The 16323-nt window shown below is 37.6% G+C and overlaps 1 protein-coding gene across 2 annotated transcripts in view; it reads left to right on the top strand.

Moving 5' to 3' along the window:
- GABRA1 (gamma-aminobutyric acid type A receptor subunit alpha1) overlaps positions 1-16323 on the top strand; it is a 41318-nt gene that overhangs the window by 12715 nt on the left and 12280 nt on the right. For both annotated transcript variants that reach the window (XM_066196862.1, XM_066196861.1), the window contains 4 exons: positions 2153-2220; positions 7277-7497; positions 9076-9158; positions 13657-13800. In XM_066196862.1, the coding sequence (XP_066052959.1) occupies positions 2153-2220; positions 7277-7497; positions 9076-9158; positions 13657-13800 (516 nt within the window). The remainder of the gene's footprint in view (positions 1-2152; positions 2221-7276; positions 7498-9075; positions 9159-13656; positions 13801-16323) is intronic.

Below are 16323 nucleotides of genomic sequence, written 5' to 3'. Positions count from 1 at the left end.
CTCAGGGATACTATGAAGGTTTTGAATACAGCTCAGGATTAGTGGTTCCTGAAAAAAGCATTCTGAGAATTTGAAGCACAATTTAAGCCTTCCCATGGTAATCAAGATGCAAATTGAACATGGGTAACCTTGGTTCTAAATATATAGCTCAACTGTATGAGTAAACACATGTCCTGTGCAGGAGTGACTCACAACTTCTGAAGCACTTAACAAAGCACAGTTGAATCATCTAATTAGTAAAACAGTAAACAAAAATTTCAAAACTTCCATATGGCTTTGGAGTGGCTAATCTTTTTCTGTGTTTTGATACTTTTTCGTTGGTCTTGAAAGTGAGGTACACACCAAAGGAAAAAAAATCACTTGGTGGTCTGTACATTGGTTTATCTGCACTTGAAGGGATTAGGTGCACTGAAAAGGTGTAATCAGTGTGAAGGTAAAATGTCTTCTAAATTCACAACCTGAATTTTGTAATTTTCATGTGATTTGTGTGCCACTTAAATTATTTTCAATATTATACAGAAATAAAAAGCATCGCTTATTTTTTCACTCCCTTGGAAATCTTCCTTCTTAGTGCAAAAGTCTTTAGTTTCCATTTAGTGTCCTCAAGTTATTTCCTTAAGCCTCAGCCTCTCTTCTATGACTATGTCTCCCAAAGCCAGAATTCAGTCTGAATTTGCTTGTCAGATAGAACAAATTGTATTTAAACAAGTCCAAAGTATTTTAAAATCAGATGGTTGTATTAAATTGGGGGGGGTTTTCATTAATTATTTTGCAATATTTAAATAAGATTATACAAATAGCTACATACATATTTCTTAGTCATGGAAAATTTTTGTCTTCTGCGTATCCTCTTACTATACACTTACTATAGTGCTTTCTTTAGGATTACTTTAATATTCCAGATTGCTCAATTTATTTATTTTTTGAAAGTTATTTTGGAAATGTTATCACTCGTTCCATGTTTGAAACCTCTATGAAAACCCCTACACTGGCACATAGTAAATGTATTCAGACTTTTACCATCATAACTTTGGAAAGAGGATGGGGTTAGCTGCACTCAACACTGCTTGGATTCCTGCCTCCAGGTGGTGTTACTCCCTGCAGCTATATTTAATTCAACAGGGTTATTTTGATAGATGCCATCCTGGGTGAATATTTTGCTGTGTGTGCCCTAGAACATCCCAGTATGCTCAGAAGTGACTGATCCTGTGTGTGTGTGTAGAGGGAGAGGAGAGGGAGGGGGAAAGTTAAGCTTGGGTGCTTCTCAAAGTGTCTTTTGCCAGTCCGTCTAGAGAAGTCAGATGTTGGACCTCTTTCTTGAGATCAACACCAGTTTAGGCATCTCAGCACTTGTGACCACTAAAATCACTGGTTTCTTCTGAAGTGTCCAATGTCACTGTGCCATGGAGCAAATGGACATCCTGGAAATCACAGAGGGGTCCAGCCTTGTGATGCAGCATATGCATATAATCTGTGTTAGGTATATGTTACAGAAGTGTTATTTATACTAATCTATCATTTAGGCTTCTAGGACAGGAGAACTCACTTTCAGAAAACATTTACACAGGTGATTTCACTAGGGAAGTTTATTTGGAAAAGTTTTAACTCTTTCTTTTTTTTATTGAAGTAAAGGGTAATACAGCCATTTCAAACTCATACCAATAAAGTAAATTCATGTTTGTGTACACCATAATGTATTATCTCTCTTTCTTCTATGTTCTTGACCTCAGTACAAAATACATAGCTCACAAGCCCAGGATTGATTATTAGAGACCTTATTTTAGCTTGCCCAGAAACTGAGTACCCAATGAGATTATAGAGTACTGTGTACAATATTGAGCACTGGTTATAGTGTCAGACAAGAAGATTTATCAGTCAAAGAATGAAAAGACTTCCACAATAGAGGAAATGCAGCTGCTGTGCTGTTGCATCTCAAAAAGTTCTGTGGAAAAACTGTAATAAAAAAACTGTTGCTGACAATATTGACTGTGAAATTACTTCTACAGTAAATTCTCAGGATCGTATTGCAGACCAATTTCAGAATGGCTAATCAAAGCCAATAATTTCTCTATTTATTGTGAGAATTGGTAGTGGTTAGATCTAATGAAGGCTCTTTATAGATACTCACTGTCCTAATTTCCTGCTTCATCAGAGCGTGTAACTGAAGTGAAGACTGACATCTTCGTCACCAGTTTTGGGCCTGTTTCAGACCATGATATGGTAAGTGATGGCCTATATTTCTACAGCACTCATTTTCTCTTGTCTTTTTAATTTGGAGGATGAAAAATCTATGCAATAACTTATTTACCCCTTTTAAGGCTGGTCTTTCTTTAAGCCCTTGATCCGAAAAGGCCGTCAGCTTTTATGTGCTACCATTCCTGCTGCTGTGACTGCATTTAAGTGCCCTGAAATTAGAAGCCTCAGTGACTTTAATAACGTGTTTTAACAGACTTTATATTTGCTACATAATATATTATGAAATGCATTAGGGTTTGGATCCATATTCTTCTGAGGGTGATTGCTTAGGTCCTCTCTGGCACATCACTGATCCGATTTGCCAAGAAAGATCATCATCTTCAAATGCAATTAACACTTATGCCTATGGTGCGACATCTGTACAGTCTAACCTGTATTTTTATATTAAAAGCTACTGATCAATGGAAAGTGACTTTCCTAGATCTTGGCTGCTAAAAAGAGAAGATTAATGAGAGAATTAGTGTCACTTCTTTATGGAATGAATATTAAAATCAAATTGCCAGATAACTGCAGGGAATGGAGATGTTCAAAAAACTGAATGAAGATGTGAACACTGGTCTTAAGAGATACTAAGAGTTGTGTAGAAATATGGATAAGGTACTTACAATTTTGCATATAAGTGAGGTTTGCACAAGTAGGTTGCTATTGAGAGAGGTAAAGCCTGGTCTGCAGCCACCACTATCTGCCGGATGCTGTATTAGGGTGAAGGCTAGAAACATCCTTGTTAATTTAAATGAAGAAATGAAAGCAGTTCAAGCTTAGCTGGCTACATTTAGCTAAATGCACTTACCAAAAGAAAGATTCAAGGGGAAAAAAAAAAAAGAGAGAGAGAATAAGTAGAGGAAAGGAAACAAGTTGGATTTCTGACTGCAAATTGTCAACTGCTTAATTTGAACTAAAAATGTAGACAGGCCTTAAACACCAGGGTATTACAAGTTTCTGACTACTCAAAACAATGTTAAGGAATGGAAAACCAGATAAAGTTACTTTTACAAGACAGTTTATTTTTCTGAGTGAACTTTATGAAAAGCCACCATTTTTTGATTGCTTGCATAAGCATTTTTAAAACTACAGTCAAATTGATAATTGCAACCAATGCCATGATATCTATACCATATATCTCCAGTTAAACAGGAGAAAGAATTCATCATCCTCTTAATAAAATGTGTGACCACGAAACACAGAGGCAGGTGTTCATAGATTTTGAAAACTAAAGAATTCACAGAAAAGTATTTAGTGTAAAACTCCTACTCACCTCCCATAAAAAGTAACGTGTGTGCAGCCTACTCACATTGAACCTTTTCTTGAGGAGCTAGGTGTGAAATCGGAGACAGAGAGATAAACTGAAGAGTTTACCAGGATACAGAGTTTATTTTAATTTCACTGTACACTCGGTGCACTGCGCTCTGTGCACAGACAGGTTGGTAGCAGACACCCTCTGTGGGTTTTTTGTCTTCTTTTCTTCTGTTAGAGTCGGGATTAAATGCTCGAGAGACGCAGTTCGTGTTCACACTCAGATGTTTATTAATTCTTATCTGTAGTACAGTCTCACAAGCTGTGAGTTCTAGCTAACAAAGTAGAAAATGGCTCTGTCTCTGTCTCTTTCCAAGGTCTTTTAAGCACAAATTGTCCAATTATGAAAGGACACCTAAATTTTTTTTTACTTTTAACCCAATAACAAACTACCCATGGCCTGCAATGTGGACTTTTCTACCCAATTACAAGAAACCACCCAAACCCAGGAAGAGGAAGGTGAAAAAGAAGGACTTAGCCTACGCTCTAAATCCTCCATGTTGCTTTATGTATATTGCCATAGACTAAAATCTCAAACTCTCAGGTCTTCCATCCTGTGATATCACACACTTCCATTGAAACTGCACACCCATAATCCCAGCGCCACCACCCAACCTTGGAAGCCCACACTCCACAGCTCCGGGCCAAACGCAGTGTGCTCCCAAGGGCCAGTGCCTGCCAGCACAGAAAGCCCAAAAGTTCTCAGCTTCCAGGGTTCCAACATCTCGCAGCTGAGGGCTCCTCAGGTTCTGCCACGTGCAGCTGTGGGGTGTGGGAGCAGTTTGGGAAGGCAAAGGGAGGATGTGCTGTGTCTGAGCCTGGGCGAGGGCTGGCCAGGGGCTGTTCCAACTCACACTGAGGGTTAGGAAAGCACTCACACTGAGACACCAGCACACCTCAGTCATCTGTGTGCAGGGATCCAGTGAGGCACCTGCATGGATAAGTCAGGGAGTGCATAGTGCTCCTACCCACTCTGCTACCCACTTCTAAGAGTGGCATAGACAAACCCTGGTATTCTCTAAAGAGGCTGTCTTGGCTTGTTCTTATACTTGTGAATAAAGTTAAATGGGGAAAAAGCACTTTCTAAAATAAAATCATCTCTTTCGGAGGAACTTTGCAGGTTTTCAGGCACGTTTGGATTGAACTGAACTGAACAACAGATACTTGGCTATTCTCATACAAATTGTCATTTTTGTGAATATTTTTGATGTATATTATTTGGAAAAAGAAGCATTTCAAAATTGACTTTTTCATAAAGACAGAATTTTTTTCTAGTAAACCTTCATTCCCAATTTTTCTGCAAAGAAAGTTTTTCGTGAATAATTATCTGTCTTACTATCTTCCTGTGCAGAACCTCATGTAGACCACAGAGGGGTCTACCCTGTGAATAAACAATCTCCAGGGAGAAGTATTAGAAGAGTAAATTAAAGAACATTTAAGTCAAAGCATTATAAATATTCAATACCATATAATTTATTCAAAGTGAAGATACGAATCTTCTTTTTTTAGCCTGCACACTGTGGAATGAAGAGTCTCTGCTGTGGAGAATTCATTCCAAATTCCACCTCACTCATATGTCTGCACATAGGCCACTGCTATTGTGCAGTCTAGAGACAATCCTCCTGCTCCCTTGTTCTGTGTGCCCCCCTGCTGTAGGAGAAAGCCCTAATCAGAGTATCTGATTGCTCGGCTCTGAAGATCAGCTGTCTGTCAGGATTCATTTGAGGAGAATTAATGTACATGCTTAAGTGGGTAGTGAAAGCTGAAGAGCTGAGATATCTTGGCCAAAATTAATTCACTCTATATGGTACGATGACCTGGGATAGGGAAAGATTCAGTCTGTGCCAGGCATGACCTGTCAGCTACTTTTTAATTGTATTTTATCTTATGCTGTCAGAACCCTTATCAAATCTTTCTGGCTCCTTGTCCTTTTCCAACAAATGAACCTTGTGTTTGTATGAAGTGAAAAACCAGACTCTCTTTTCTCAACCTCCCACTCACTCCCTTTGCAGTTGAAAGAGAAAAAGGGAATGGCTTGCATGCATGCTGAAATGATGTCACCTTCTGGGCATGTCTTTTACCTTTCCCATGTGTGTAGGAGGGAATTTTCTTTGGTCCGAGTAAAACATGGAGGAAATTCAAAATTTTAATGATGGATGCTGTCTTTTACACCTCCTTCTCTCCTACTGTACTGCACAGCTGGGACAGGATTTTGTCACAATTCAACCTAAGGCCATGACCCAGCAAAATTCTGAAGCAAGTAATTGGTTATAAATGCAAACTGCTTTCAGTGAAGCTGAATAAACTCAGGCTTCAGCAGTTCACTGAGCAAGTGATTAAAAAAATGGAAATACAACTAAGTCTGCACCCAAATGATTCACAGGTCCGGGATATAAATAGAATAAAATTAAATTTAAAAATCCACCAAACAAACCCAAAATTAGAACACCCTATGTAACTACATCTTCGTGTCAACAAAAAATTTAATCAGGCATTTCATACCCTAAAAGCAGGAAAAACACACATCAGTAAGAATCACCATTCTTCCTTGCTAATAGTCACACAAGGAATAAACAACTCAAAAGTGCTTATGTCGAATGGAGTGCTGCTGGTTGTTTAAAAGAAAAACCACAAGTCTAAAGGAATTTGCTGTGGAGATATTTTGCATGCTCCATCCAGAATGTTTCTGTTTACAATCATGTTTGTCAGGACAGCTCTTTTTCTTATAGCTCTGTGTGTCTTCACACACAGGAGTTCTCGCTATTTCAGGATTCGGCCTCTCCATTTGCAGGAGATCTCAGGAAAGGTTCCATTTCTCAACCAAAAGTGTCTCATTCAGAGTAATTCAGAACCACATTTGGATAACTGCTTTTGATGTTTATCACAATGTCAAAGATGGAAGGGGCAGGATAATCCCATACTGAACTTCCATGTGAGGATGAAATTTTTCCTTAGGAAAACCTGTACTACACTGCATTCACAGTTTTTCTAATTTCCACCCCACATACACCTATATTTTATGTATAATATTCTAACATATCTTTCTTACTTTCACTCTCTCTCCCTTAACTTGGTTCGTGTTGCTTTGTCAAAAATATTTCTTTCATTTTATAGTGAGTGTTGGTTATTTTGGTTTTCCCCATGTCCACCGAGTCAGGCACTGCTTCTCTCCTCCCGTCCATGTGGAATCAGACTGTGACTCTTGGCCCAAAGGTGTCCTCAGCTTGTGCTCTTTGTAATCCAACCGTTTAGCCCAGTGAACCATTCCACATCTCATCAATCAGACCATATAATTTCAGTGAACTGTGAGCTTTCTGCAGGTTGATTACATGTTTATGCTAATGAGACATTTAGAACAAAAGGCTCTAGTTTATTTTATTCTGACATATATTTCCTGTGCCATAAATACTGGCCACCTATCTGCAGCTTCAAGTTACAGTTCAAGTGGGAAAAGGGTGAATTATTTTGTTTCCATTTTATTATAACTAACTTATGGGCAACTTTTGAAATACTTCCTGATGTTTATTCTGTTGAAAACAGTAATGATATTGTAACTATTTAATAACCAGCTTCAGGTACATTGTAATACAGAAAAAAACCTTCTGATCATGACTAATTTCATTAACAGTCATCTTGCTTCTAGGGAATGGTAAGAACATACTTTTCAAGTTCCCATATTGCAACATATGACATCATAAGTGTTTCCCTTTTTTCTGAATTGATGTAGGAATACACTATAGATGTATTTTTCCGCCAAAGCTGGAAAGATGAGAGATTAAAATTCAAAGGACCCATGACTGTTCTCCGGTTAAATAATTTAATGGCCAGCAAAATTTGGACGCCTGATACCTTTTTCCACAATGGAAAGAAGTCAGTGGCTCATAACATGACAATGCCAAATAAACTATTACGAATAACAGAGGATGGGACGTTGCTATACACAATGAGGTGAGCCCTAAAATATTACATCCTTCATTTAGTTTTACAATTTAACTTGTGAAAGCATATTTTCCAGATAGGAAACTGGTTCCTTTTTGAGTATAATTTGATTCCTGCTTAATAATTATTTTCACAATAGGCCTTGGGATGATGGGCAAACTGAGCTGTTTGCAGTGTTTATTTTTCCTCTCCTGCTGTGCTACCTCTACACCCCCTGGATGTATCTTAATGCTTGATTTTGAAAAGATTCTTACAGTATTTGGAATCCATCAGTTTGCAGAGGATCTTATTTTGGCATTGGTTTCAAAGATTCCATCAGCAAAGTATAAAGCCTGAAAGTTTAATATAATCTGTACTCCTAAATTGTATACAAGGGTCTTTAATCTTTGGATCATGTAGAAAGCAGATTCTAAGAAATAACAGATACACACATAATTCATTGACCATTCTGAATATTTCTTGTGCTTGGAATTATAAACCAAGACAGCATAAAAATAGACATTTCTTTTTCCATTGATTAAAGCATCTGGAAAGTTAGGAGAAAAAATTATTTTTGTGCTGACAGCATTCATTGGAAATATATTATTCTCTTCATGGTTAACTGAACTTTAGCTGTTATTAGAGGAGTTAAAGAAATCCTTTTGAAATAATGATGATATACAGTCACGCAAGCATTCTGGATTAAAAACCTACAAATTAAAAAATGAAAAAAAAGGGCATGTTGTCTCTATAGAGCCACAGATCCTCCCTTTATGTCTTCCATGGAACCAAAACAAGGTATAAAGGGATCCTGTTGGCTTCATGTCAAGATTGATTACTTAGTACATAGGCAAACACTGAGTTTTCTTTAAAAATTTTTAAAGATATTTTTAAAATCAGTACAAATGTTTGGAGAAAACAAATTCTCCAGACATTTGGGATGTTCAGTTTATTGTGCAACGTCTTTCAAGATTGGCTAGACTGAAATAGAATTGTCTTGGCTGGTAGGTACACAAGTCCAGGTCAATTTTTTCTTGTCTTTCTAAATGCTCAGCTGTTAGAGACTTAGTCCACAGGAACACTATCTTGGCAGCACATTGTTCACATGTGTCTCTTCTTTTGTTCATAACCATTTCTATTTCCTCACCTTTGCAAGTGCCTTAATGCAATCTTCAGCCTACTCTTCAAGTATTACTGTTCATTCTCTGCTGATGTGTGGTATGTGACTGTTTCTAGTTCATTTAATCTCTTTTATTGAGAAACATGTTTGCACTCAAGCTGGTAGCAATGAAATGATTTCAGCAGATGTCTGAGCATCCAGAGTGGGCCAATTTAACGATGGCAGCGAGGAAGCAATTGCAGTTGCTAATAGATTTTAATCCTCACACCAAAATAGAAGCCTGAACATGCCTCTGATGTACCATGAGGAAGGGCAGAGGGGCAGAGTAGTTGCACCCTCAGCCAGACAATTCAGGTCCAGTCGTAACTGCTAATAATTCACATAACAGATACTGTGCTTAACTTATGCTGTGTGTCTTAATAGAAGTCTATTTGCTATTTCTATGAAAGTAGAATAAATGTGTCCTTTTGCTCATTAATCCATTATAGATTGACTGTGAGAGCAGAATGTCCAATGCATTTAGAAGACTTTCCTATGGATGCACATGCTTGCCCCTTGAAATTTGGAAGCTGTAAGTTTATTTTAAATTGAGGTTTCTCCCATTTTTAGGCCACCTTAAAAGAATATTTTGCAACTGAGAAAACCTCAAGGTTTTAATCTTGTGTACTTTTCACGTTTTTGTCAGGGTTGTATCTTTATTCTTTTATATATATATATATATATATATATATATATATATATATATACATAATGGATCTTTTTTATGTGTCTTAAGTATCCTACAATGTGATGCCTGGACATTCACAGAAGATGAAAATGATCGTGCTCTAAATATCTAGAAAAGTAGTTTGTCACATACAAAATGTTGTTAATCTTCTAGTTGCTTTCTTTTGTAAAAACCCAGGATCAGTTTTAAAGAAAAGCAATACACGCCACGGATAACTGAATTGGTTTAGGTGAAAACAGTTTTGCTTCTATAGTCTTGGTATGTTTAGATCAGCATTTTTCCTAGGATTAGAAAATGCTCATATACACTCACAGAACATTTTTGGAAGTGAAAAATCTCAGAAATCTCCAAATAGAGTCTTCCACTTGCAGCATACATAGGCCTAGATGAGAGAACATACTGAACAAAGTCATGTAATTGAAATCAGTGCAATAACTGACAAAGCTCTTGGTACATCGAGAATTTCCCCCAAAACTTTAGTTTGAATAGCAACCAACTTGACACTTAACTAAACATAATATTTTTAGAAATGAAATAAAAAGAAAAAAAGTGAAGATCTAATTTACTCTAGTTCGTTTAACACAAACAAGGAAGTTAAAATATATGGAAGATGTAATAGTGTACAAATTGTTTCCTCAATGGTTACTTTTTTCTAACAGAAATGGGTCGTTTCACTGATAATGGTTACTTAGTGGCTTGATCAATTTTAGAAGTCAACAAACAGAAAACCCAATTCATTCTTCACATGGCGCCCGACAGGGTGATAATTTACTTTGTGCTCAATGGTTCTATGTTTGCCATGAGACAGCATTGATGTTTTGTCTTTAACGAGCTGCTAATCTCCTAGATAAGGCTTAAAAAGCTCATACAACCTTGGAGTATAACTGACAAGAATAGTTTGCTCCTTGAATGTTAAGCTTTTTTAGAGAGCACTTCCAATAAATCTTTCCGAATATCTTGTGAAACAAGAGTGAAGCGGGGAGAAGCTTTACTCCAGTTTATAACAGGACAGATCCTGCAGTGGGTTCTTGATTAATAAGAAATCTGTGCACCCGAGATCCCAGTGAGATCAGCAGTGGCTGCAGGATGGAATTTCTTTGGATGTGCTCATTAAAGTGTCCCTGCAGGCATCGTGCTGGAACTGGAGGCAGGGAGATGGCTAATCCTGAAAAAAAAACCTGCTAATGACATTTTAAACCACGAACAGTTTGTGAACAAATTTTACTGACGAGACTGAATTTTATAGACTCGACAAGACACCTATCACCACAGCTGTGCATCACTGAACCATAGCCCAAACTCCAGACCTTCCCCAGTACGAACAATATTTCCCATTCTTTTCCTATGCTGAATTCTTTCTGGCTCACTGTATGCCTGATTAATATACTCATCCTTCATGGCTTTCCAGATTACTGAGGACTTTGCCTCAGTTAAATGACTAAGATTAGCAGAAATTATCAAATAAAAGGGATAGATAATGTGGGTTTTCTTAGAAGTCCAGAACCACACCAGAAGGCAAGAACAAGAGAGCAGAAAAACACGCAAGTGTATCTGCATCTAAATTGATTTTATCCTTAAAAAAATATTTTCACAATGTATGTAATTTTCTGAATTGAACAAAAAAATCACTGATATTTCTGATAGAAAGGCCATTTCTTACACCGCTCAAAGACAGTAACTGACATTCTAAGCTCAGACTGTGGACCTGTTGTACAGGTTTTTTTCATTTTTTTGTTTGTTTGAACATTAATGTTCTATGGCAGCTGTCCTAAACTGGCCCTAGAAAAAGTAACTACAAATGCTTGGAAGAGTCATTAGACAAAATCAAGGAGTTTTCAAGGAAACTTTTCGTTCACCCACTAAATTCAGGCAAACTCCTAATTTGGGATCTTCACAGGGAGGAGTTCCTTCTGTTAAGTGGTTTTACTGCAAACACTGCATGAAGAATTCACTGTTGAAAACAGCCCTTGAAGCTGGATCTCTCCCTTCCTTCTTATCAGATCATATGCCATAATTATCAAGTTACAGATTTCTCTCAATATTTCATTATTGATATACATACAAATATCTCCAACAGGACAAATGGCTGGACCCAAGCAATTCATGAAAGTGGGACTCACTGTTATACATAAAAAAAAGAACAGATCTTATAATTAATTGCCACTTTTTAAGTGAGAATCATATTTAAATACATTTGGGACATTTTTGTCAAACTAAAGCAATTAATTATAATCATCTTAATGAACTGGAAAATTTACTGGAAAATGCATTTAATTGTCACAAAATCCATGCTTAAAGTGCAGACTACATTCCAACACTTAGCTCCCCAAGGTAGTGTTTGCCTAGCTCCATTTGTTTTAGATTAAATTGGATAAGAGGTTTTTTATGTCCTCCGCTGTTATTCATCACTTCTTGGAGCTGGATTCCTAAAAGCCTCACAAAGAAGGAGTTTCACATGTCCTGTGGACTCTGCCCATACTGTAGGGACCAATAATTGTTTGACCCAGCTCCAAGGCTAAAGTGATTTGCCGAAGAGCAGCTTAAACTAGAGGTTATTCCAGTGTAAATTCAATGTGACAAATGCTAAAGAAATTCTGGAACAACAAAATGCCATATGTTGGCAAAACAAAATCAGAAAGGCAGATGTCCTCCTCAACTCTAACCATGAACATCTGATTGTCAGTTTAAAACTGAGGCCACTCTGGAAACCAGCAGTGATGGGAGCAGATGCTGCATTGCTGCTCATGCCACCCGAATTGGAAACTGAGGGGAGCAGCTGAATCCAGCACCAAATTTGGCAGCTCATTTCTAGCACTGCCCAGTGCACCCTCTTCCCTCTAAACCAATCCAGTCATTCTCAGTAGCTCAGAAAAGCACTCCTCTCTCTTCCAAGCTATTCTCATACTCCAGAACAAATGCTTGAAAATTAATTTTATTACTGTCTTTATGTGACTAGATTAGCATGTCAATTTTTGTGTTTACTGTGGCCATTATTTTTAAAGTCAGAGTTATTAAGATGTAGATTTGCTTTTGCCATTGACTCCAAAAATATATTCCAAGATATGTTACAGTGCTTAGGGAATATGAAGCCCGAGGATAAAAGCACCCTTTAGCTTCAAAAATGCCATGCAATTAATTTTCCAGCACATTCTATCCACCCAACTCTTCAATTACTAGCTGTTATCTCTTACATTGATAAGGTAAAACTGCTAACTCACAAATGAGGTCAAATGAATCAGATTCCTCCATTTCCCTTCCTGCTTGTCAGTCTGAAAAAAGGGAAATTCTCATCCTGTAGGTAGAATCCTACTGTCATTTCAGATGCCCTAAGATGTCCCATGCAGCTCCAGCTGCCTTTGGTGGGCGCAAGCTTGGTGCAGATTCTGGCCACACATTCCTTGCCATTCATGCCTTTGGTTACTCTTTAGGTGTAAAGAATGACATGAGTTGTCTCTGTGCAGTCAATTAACCCCCACCCAACTGCCCCCAGTGAGAGCTGCCAGATTCCAGGCCGCACAAAATGACAGCAGAATTTTACCAAGGAATTAGGATTAATAACATTTATGTGTAGCTCGATTCTGGAAAGAACATAAATAGCAGCACAAAGCCCCTCAATGGCATGTGTAGATGCTGCTGAATTATCTGTGTAACACACCAGACTGCTGGAGCTTGGAGACCCCACAGCACTTTTCTTTTGCCTTGCTCCAAACTTAAGTCTTAAGTGTGAGAACTATTCGGAAATAATCAAAGGAAAAAAATAAAAATTGTGATTTAAACTCACTCTCTCCTAGGCAGCCTCAGAAATGTCTGCTAGGCCCATTTTACAGCAAGGACAGTGTGATGGGGGCATGACCAAATGGGGAGCTGTAGCCAGGCTGAGGATGAGGAGATCAGTGAAGCCACTCTGAGAAGGACTTACAGAGGCCCAGACAATATCACACTATGAAAAATTGAAAAGTCTGGGGCTCATCTTTCTTTACAATAACTAGAAGTCAGAAAAAGCACTGAGGTTCTTGCATGCTCATGAAGTTCCACTTCTCACTCTCACTTCTTTACATAAGCAGGCAATATATAAGAGAAATATTTTCAGGCCATAGAGGACCAACCTTAATCCAGCCCTAAAGCAGATTTCTATCTATTTTGTCAATTGCAAATCAGTTAATTTTGTCAATTAAATCAGTTGTACTCCCTATAGACAAATTCCAGTAGAGGTAGTTGTGGGTTTCCGCAGATAATGAAAGAGAATTAAATACTCAAACTACTGCTCAAGACATTGTTCTGACAAAGCCATAAGGCAACAGAAAGTGCAAAGCTGAAATGCAATGTATTTCTTTTGACTTAGATGCTTACACCAGAGCAGAGGTTGTGTATGAGTGGACACGGGAACCAGCCAGGTCGGTGGTTGTGGCTGAGGATGGCTCTCGACTGAACCAGTACGATCTGCTGGGACAAACTGTGGACTCTGGAATTGTGCAGTCCAGTACAGGTTTGTGGAAAATTTTTGGAAGGGTGCTATTTAACTGTCAAGATGTAATTCAAAGCAGGATTGATAAATACAAATATGTAAGAATGAGGGGTAAATGATAATATATGCACTTCAGGAAACCATGATTCTGAAAAGATAATACATCTTGGGATTATTTTCCTCCTTCAACTGGTAGTAAAAGTATTTGAACAATTAAAAAGTCCCTACAGGGTCAGATCTAGCCAGAAAAAACCAATAATTTATGTAAAAAAGAAGCACTCCTCATGTTCTTCTCATGTTATCTGCTTACTGTATAGGCTGACAAAAATAGCAAAACAATATGAATCCTCAAAGATCTTATTTCTGGAGGCAGTGAAGTCACTAAAAGCAAGTACATCATTTCTCAAAGAATTATATAGAGAATGAAAAATGTCATCAAACTCAAAACCATCTGAACCATCCAAACATGATTTCCTTTAATGTTGGCACCAGCTTTAACTCCAAAAATTTAATGAGGTACAGAACTGCAGCTGATATTTATAGTATGATATTCCCATAACCTTGAAGCTGGCTACAGCCCCCTTTTTTTTTTAACTTTGCAGTGCTTTTTTCAAGATGTAAATTTTTTAAAGTTTGTTTTCTAATAATTTGGACAATTTAAATTCACTAAAAACCCGAGCACTGAGCATGAGCAAGAGCTCTGTTGACCAGATTTTTGTCAATGGACCAAAAGCAGCACTGCTTGAGGTGAAGTGATTGTATTGCTTTGGATGCACCCAACATTGTGACAGAGAGAAGTCCACTAATAACTGCATAAACCAAATTTCCTAATGTGCTGTTGAAGTCAATGAACATTTAAGGGAAAGTGAGTCACTTTAAAGTGATTGAATTTGTGTCTGAATTTTTTATTTAGCTTGCTAAAATATATTCATATGCTCTATTAAGCCAAGAAAATCTCTCACAGACAAGTTTCTAGGTTACTGCATGGAAGCTTCTGTTCAGTTGATATAAAAGGAAGTGGGATGGCAATAATAAGAACTTTGTGTAAGAACAGCACCAACACAACTGCTCCCATTGCTGAGCACAGAGATGTGCAACAAGCAGGTAAAAAGGGGACAACTCTTGACCTTCCCAGAGATGGAAATGTTGCCACTGGCTTTTCTGCAGCCAATAATTCACCCCAACTGCCCTTGGCTGGGAAGTCAACAGGATTTGAGGGGGGCTGCAGGGATCTCAGCTCTTGGTTGTCTCAGAGAGCCCTGGCCAGCCTGTGGGGCTGCCTTTGCTCCCTGCTGGCTGCATGTGCTTTGAGGGCAAGAGGATAATCAGAAAAGACTCATGAGGAAATGCAACTAAACCCATGCCAGACATGGTTCATTAGACAGCAATGTGAGGAGCATGCTATAGACTGGTGAGAAGGGCAGACAATAAATTTTCAAACAGAACTGAAACATAAGTTTAAGATTTCTTCATGCATTTCCATGAAGAAACAATTGATTTGTTTTGCCCATTGTTTAGCTGTTTCAAAGATTTGAATTCTTACTCCTTTTTTTACCTGAGGAAACTCTTTACCATTGCTATCTATAAGGTTAAATACAGTATAATTAATATGCTGAGATGAAGATATTGTTGTCTAGATACTGAAAAACAGTACAAAGAACTAAATGGAAAACTATTCCAAAACTAAAAAAAAAACCAACCTCATTACAGAATCTTTTTAGTATTTACAAATTTATAATCCTCTTTAATTACTACTTGATAAGAACACACAGTAGAAGAAGAAACATATTTATTGCTTGCAAATTCAGTGTCTCAAAGGAAAAATTCTTCATTATTTGCCTTGGAAAGAAAAATGCTTTTCTTTCCCCATACTAAAGGTGAGGACCAGAAGTGGTTAATAATCCCTTTTCTTCCTCTTGAGGTAGGTGGGCAGGTAGTCTCAACAGCATCTTCCAGCATGTCTTTGTCCTCTGATCACCTACGGTTTAATATATGACATACGTAATGAAAGTTATGAAATTCCTCCCTGCTTTCAGAGTCATGAATAGTGACTCATCTTAAAAAAAAGACAAAAGGAATTGAAGTCAATCTTCACCTGAGAGTTCTCAATACACCTTTATTAGGCCAGAAAATAAAGTTCTTTTGCAGCTGATTCTGTGGATCATTAGAGCAATCTACAACATCTTGGGCAAATTTAGAGATGATATTCACAGTTGTGTGGAATTCTAGATACTTATTTTCCCAAGGATCTGGATGTAACCAGGTTATTCTAAACATTCTCAAAACTATGAAAGTATTTCATGGATCTTTAGAGTGCTTTTTTTCCCTTTAATTTCTTCCTTGCCAAGTAGGCCACCCGCAGTCCTTATTTATGGGTATAGAACAAGATAACTACAAACACTGATTTTTTAATGACAAGAGAAGCTTGAAACATTAAAACTTTTTTATGGTATAGTTTGTTCATCTATTCTAACAATGCAATATGCAGGTACTACAGGCTTAAAAATAGTATTAAGTGAAATAATAATTATTGCTGCTGCTATT

This window comes from Chamaea fasciata, unplaced genomic scaffold, assembly GCF_029207755.1.
Source record: "Chamaea fasciata isolate MVZ Bird 193981 ecotype frontalis unplaced genomic scaffold, bChaFas1.0.hap1 SCAF_15, whole genome shotgun sequence".
Classification (NCBI taxonomy): Eukaryota; Metazoa; Chordata; class Aves; order Passeriformes; family Sylviidae; genus Chamaea; species Chamaea fasciata.
The sequence above is the reverse complement of the archived record's forward strand: the minus strand, read 5'-3'. Positions and strand labels throughout refer to the sequence as shown.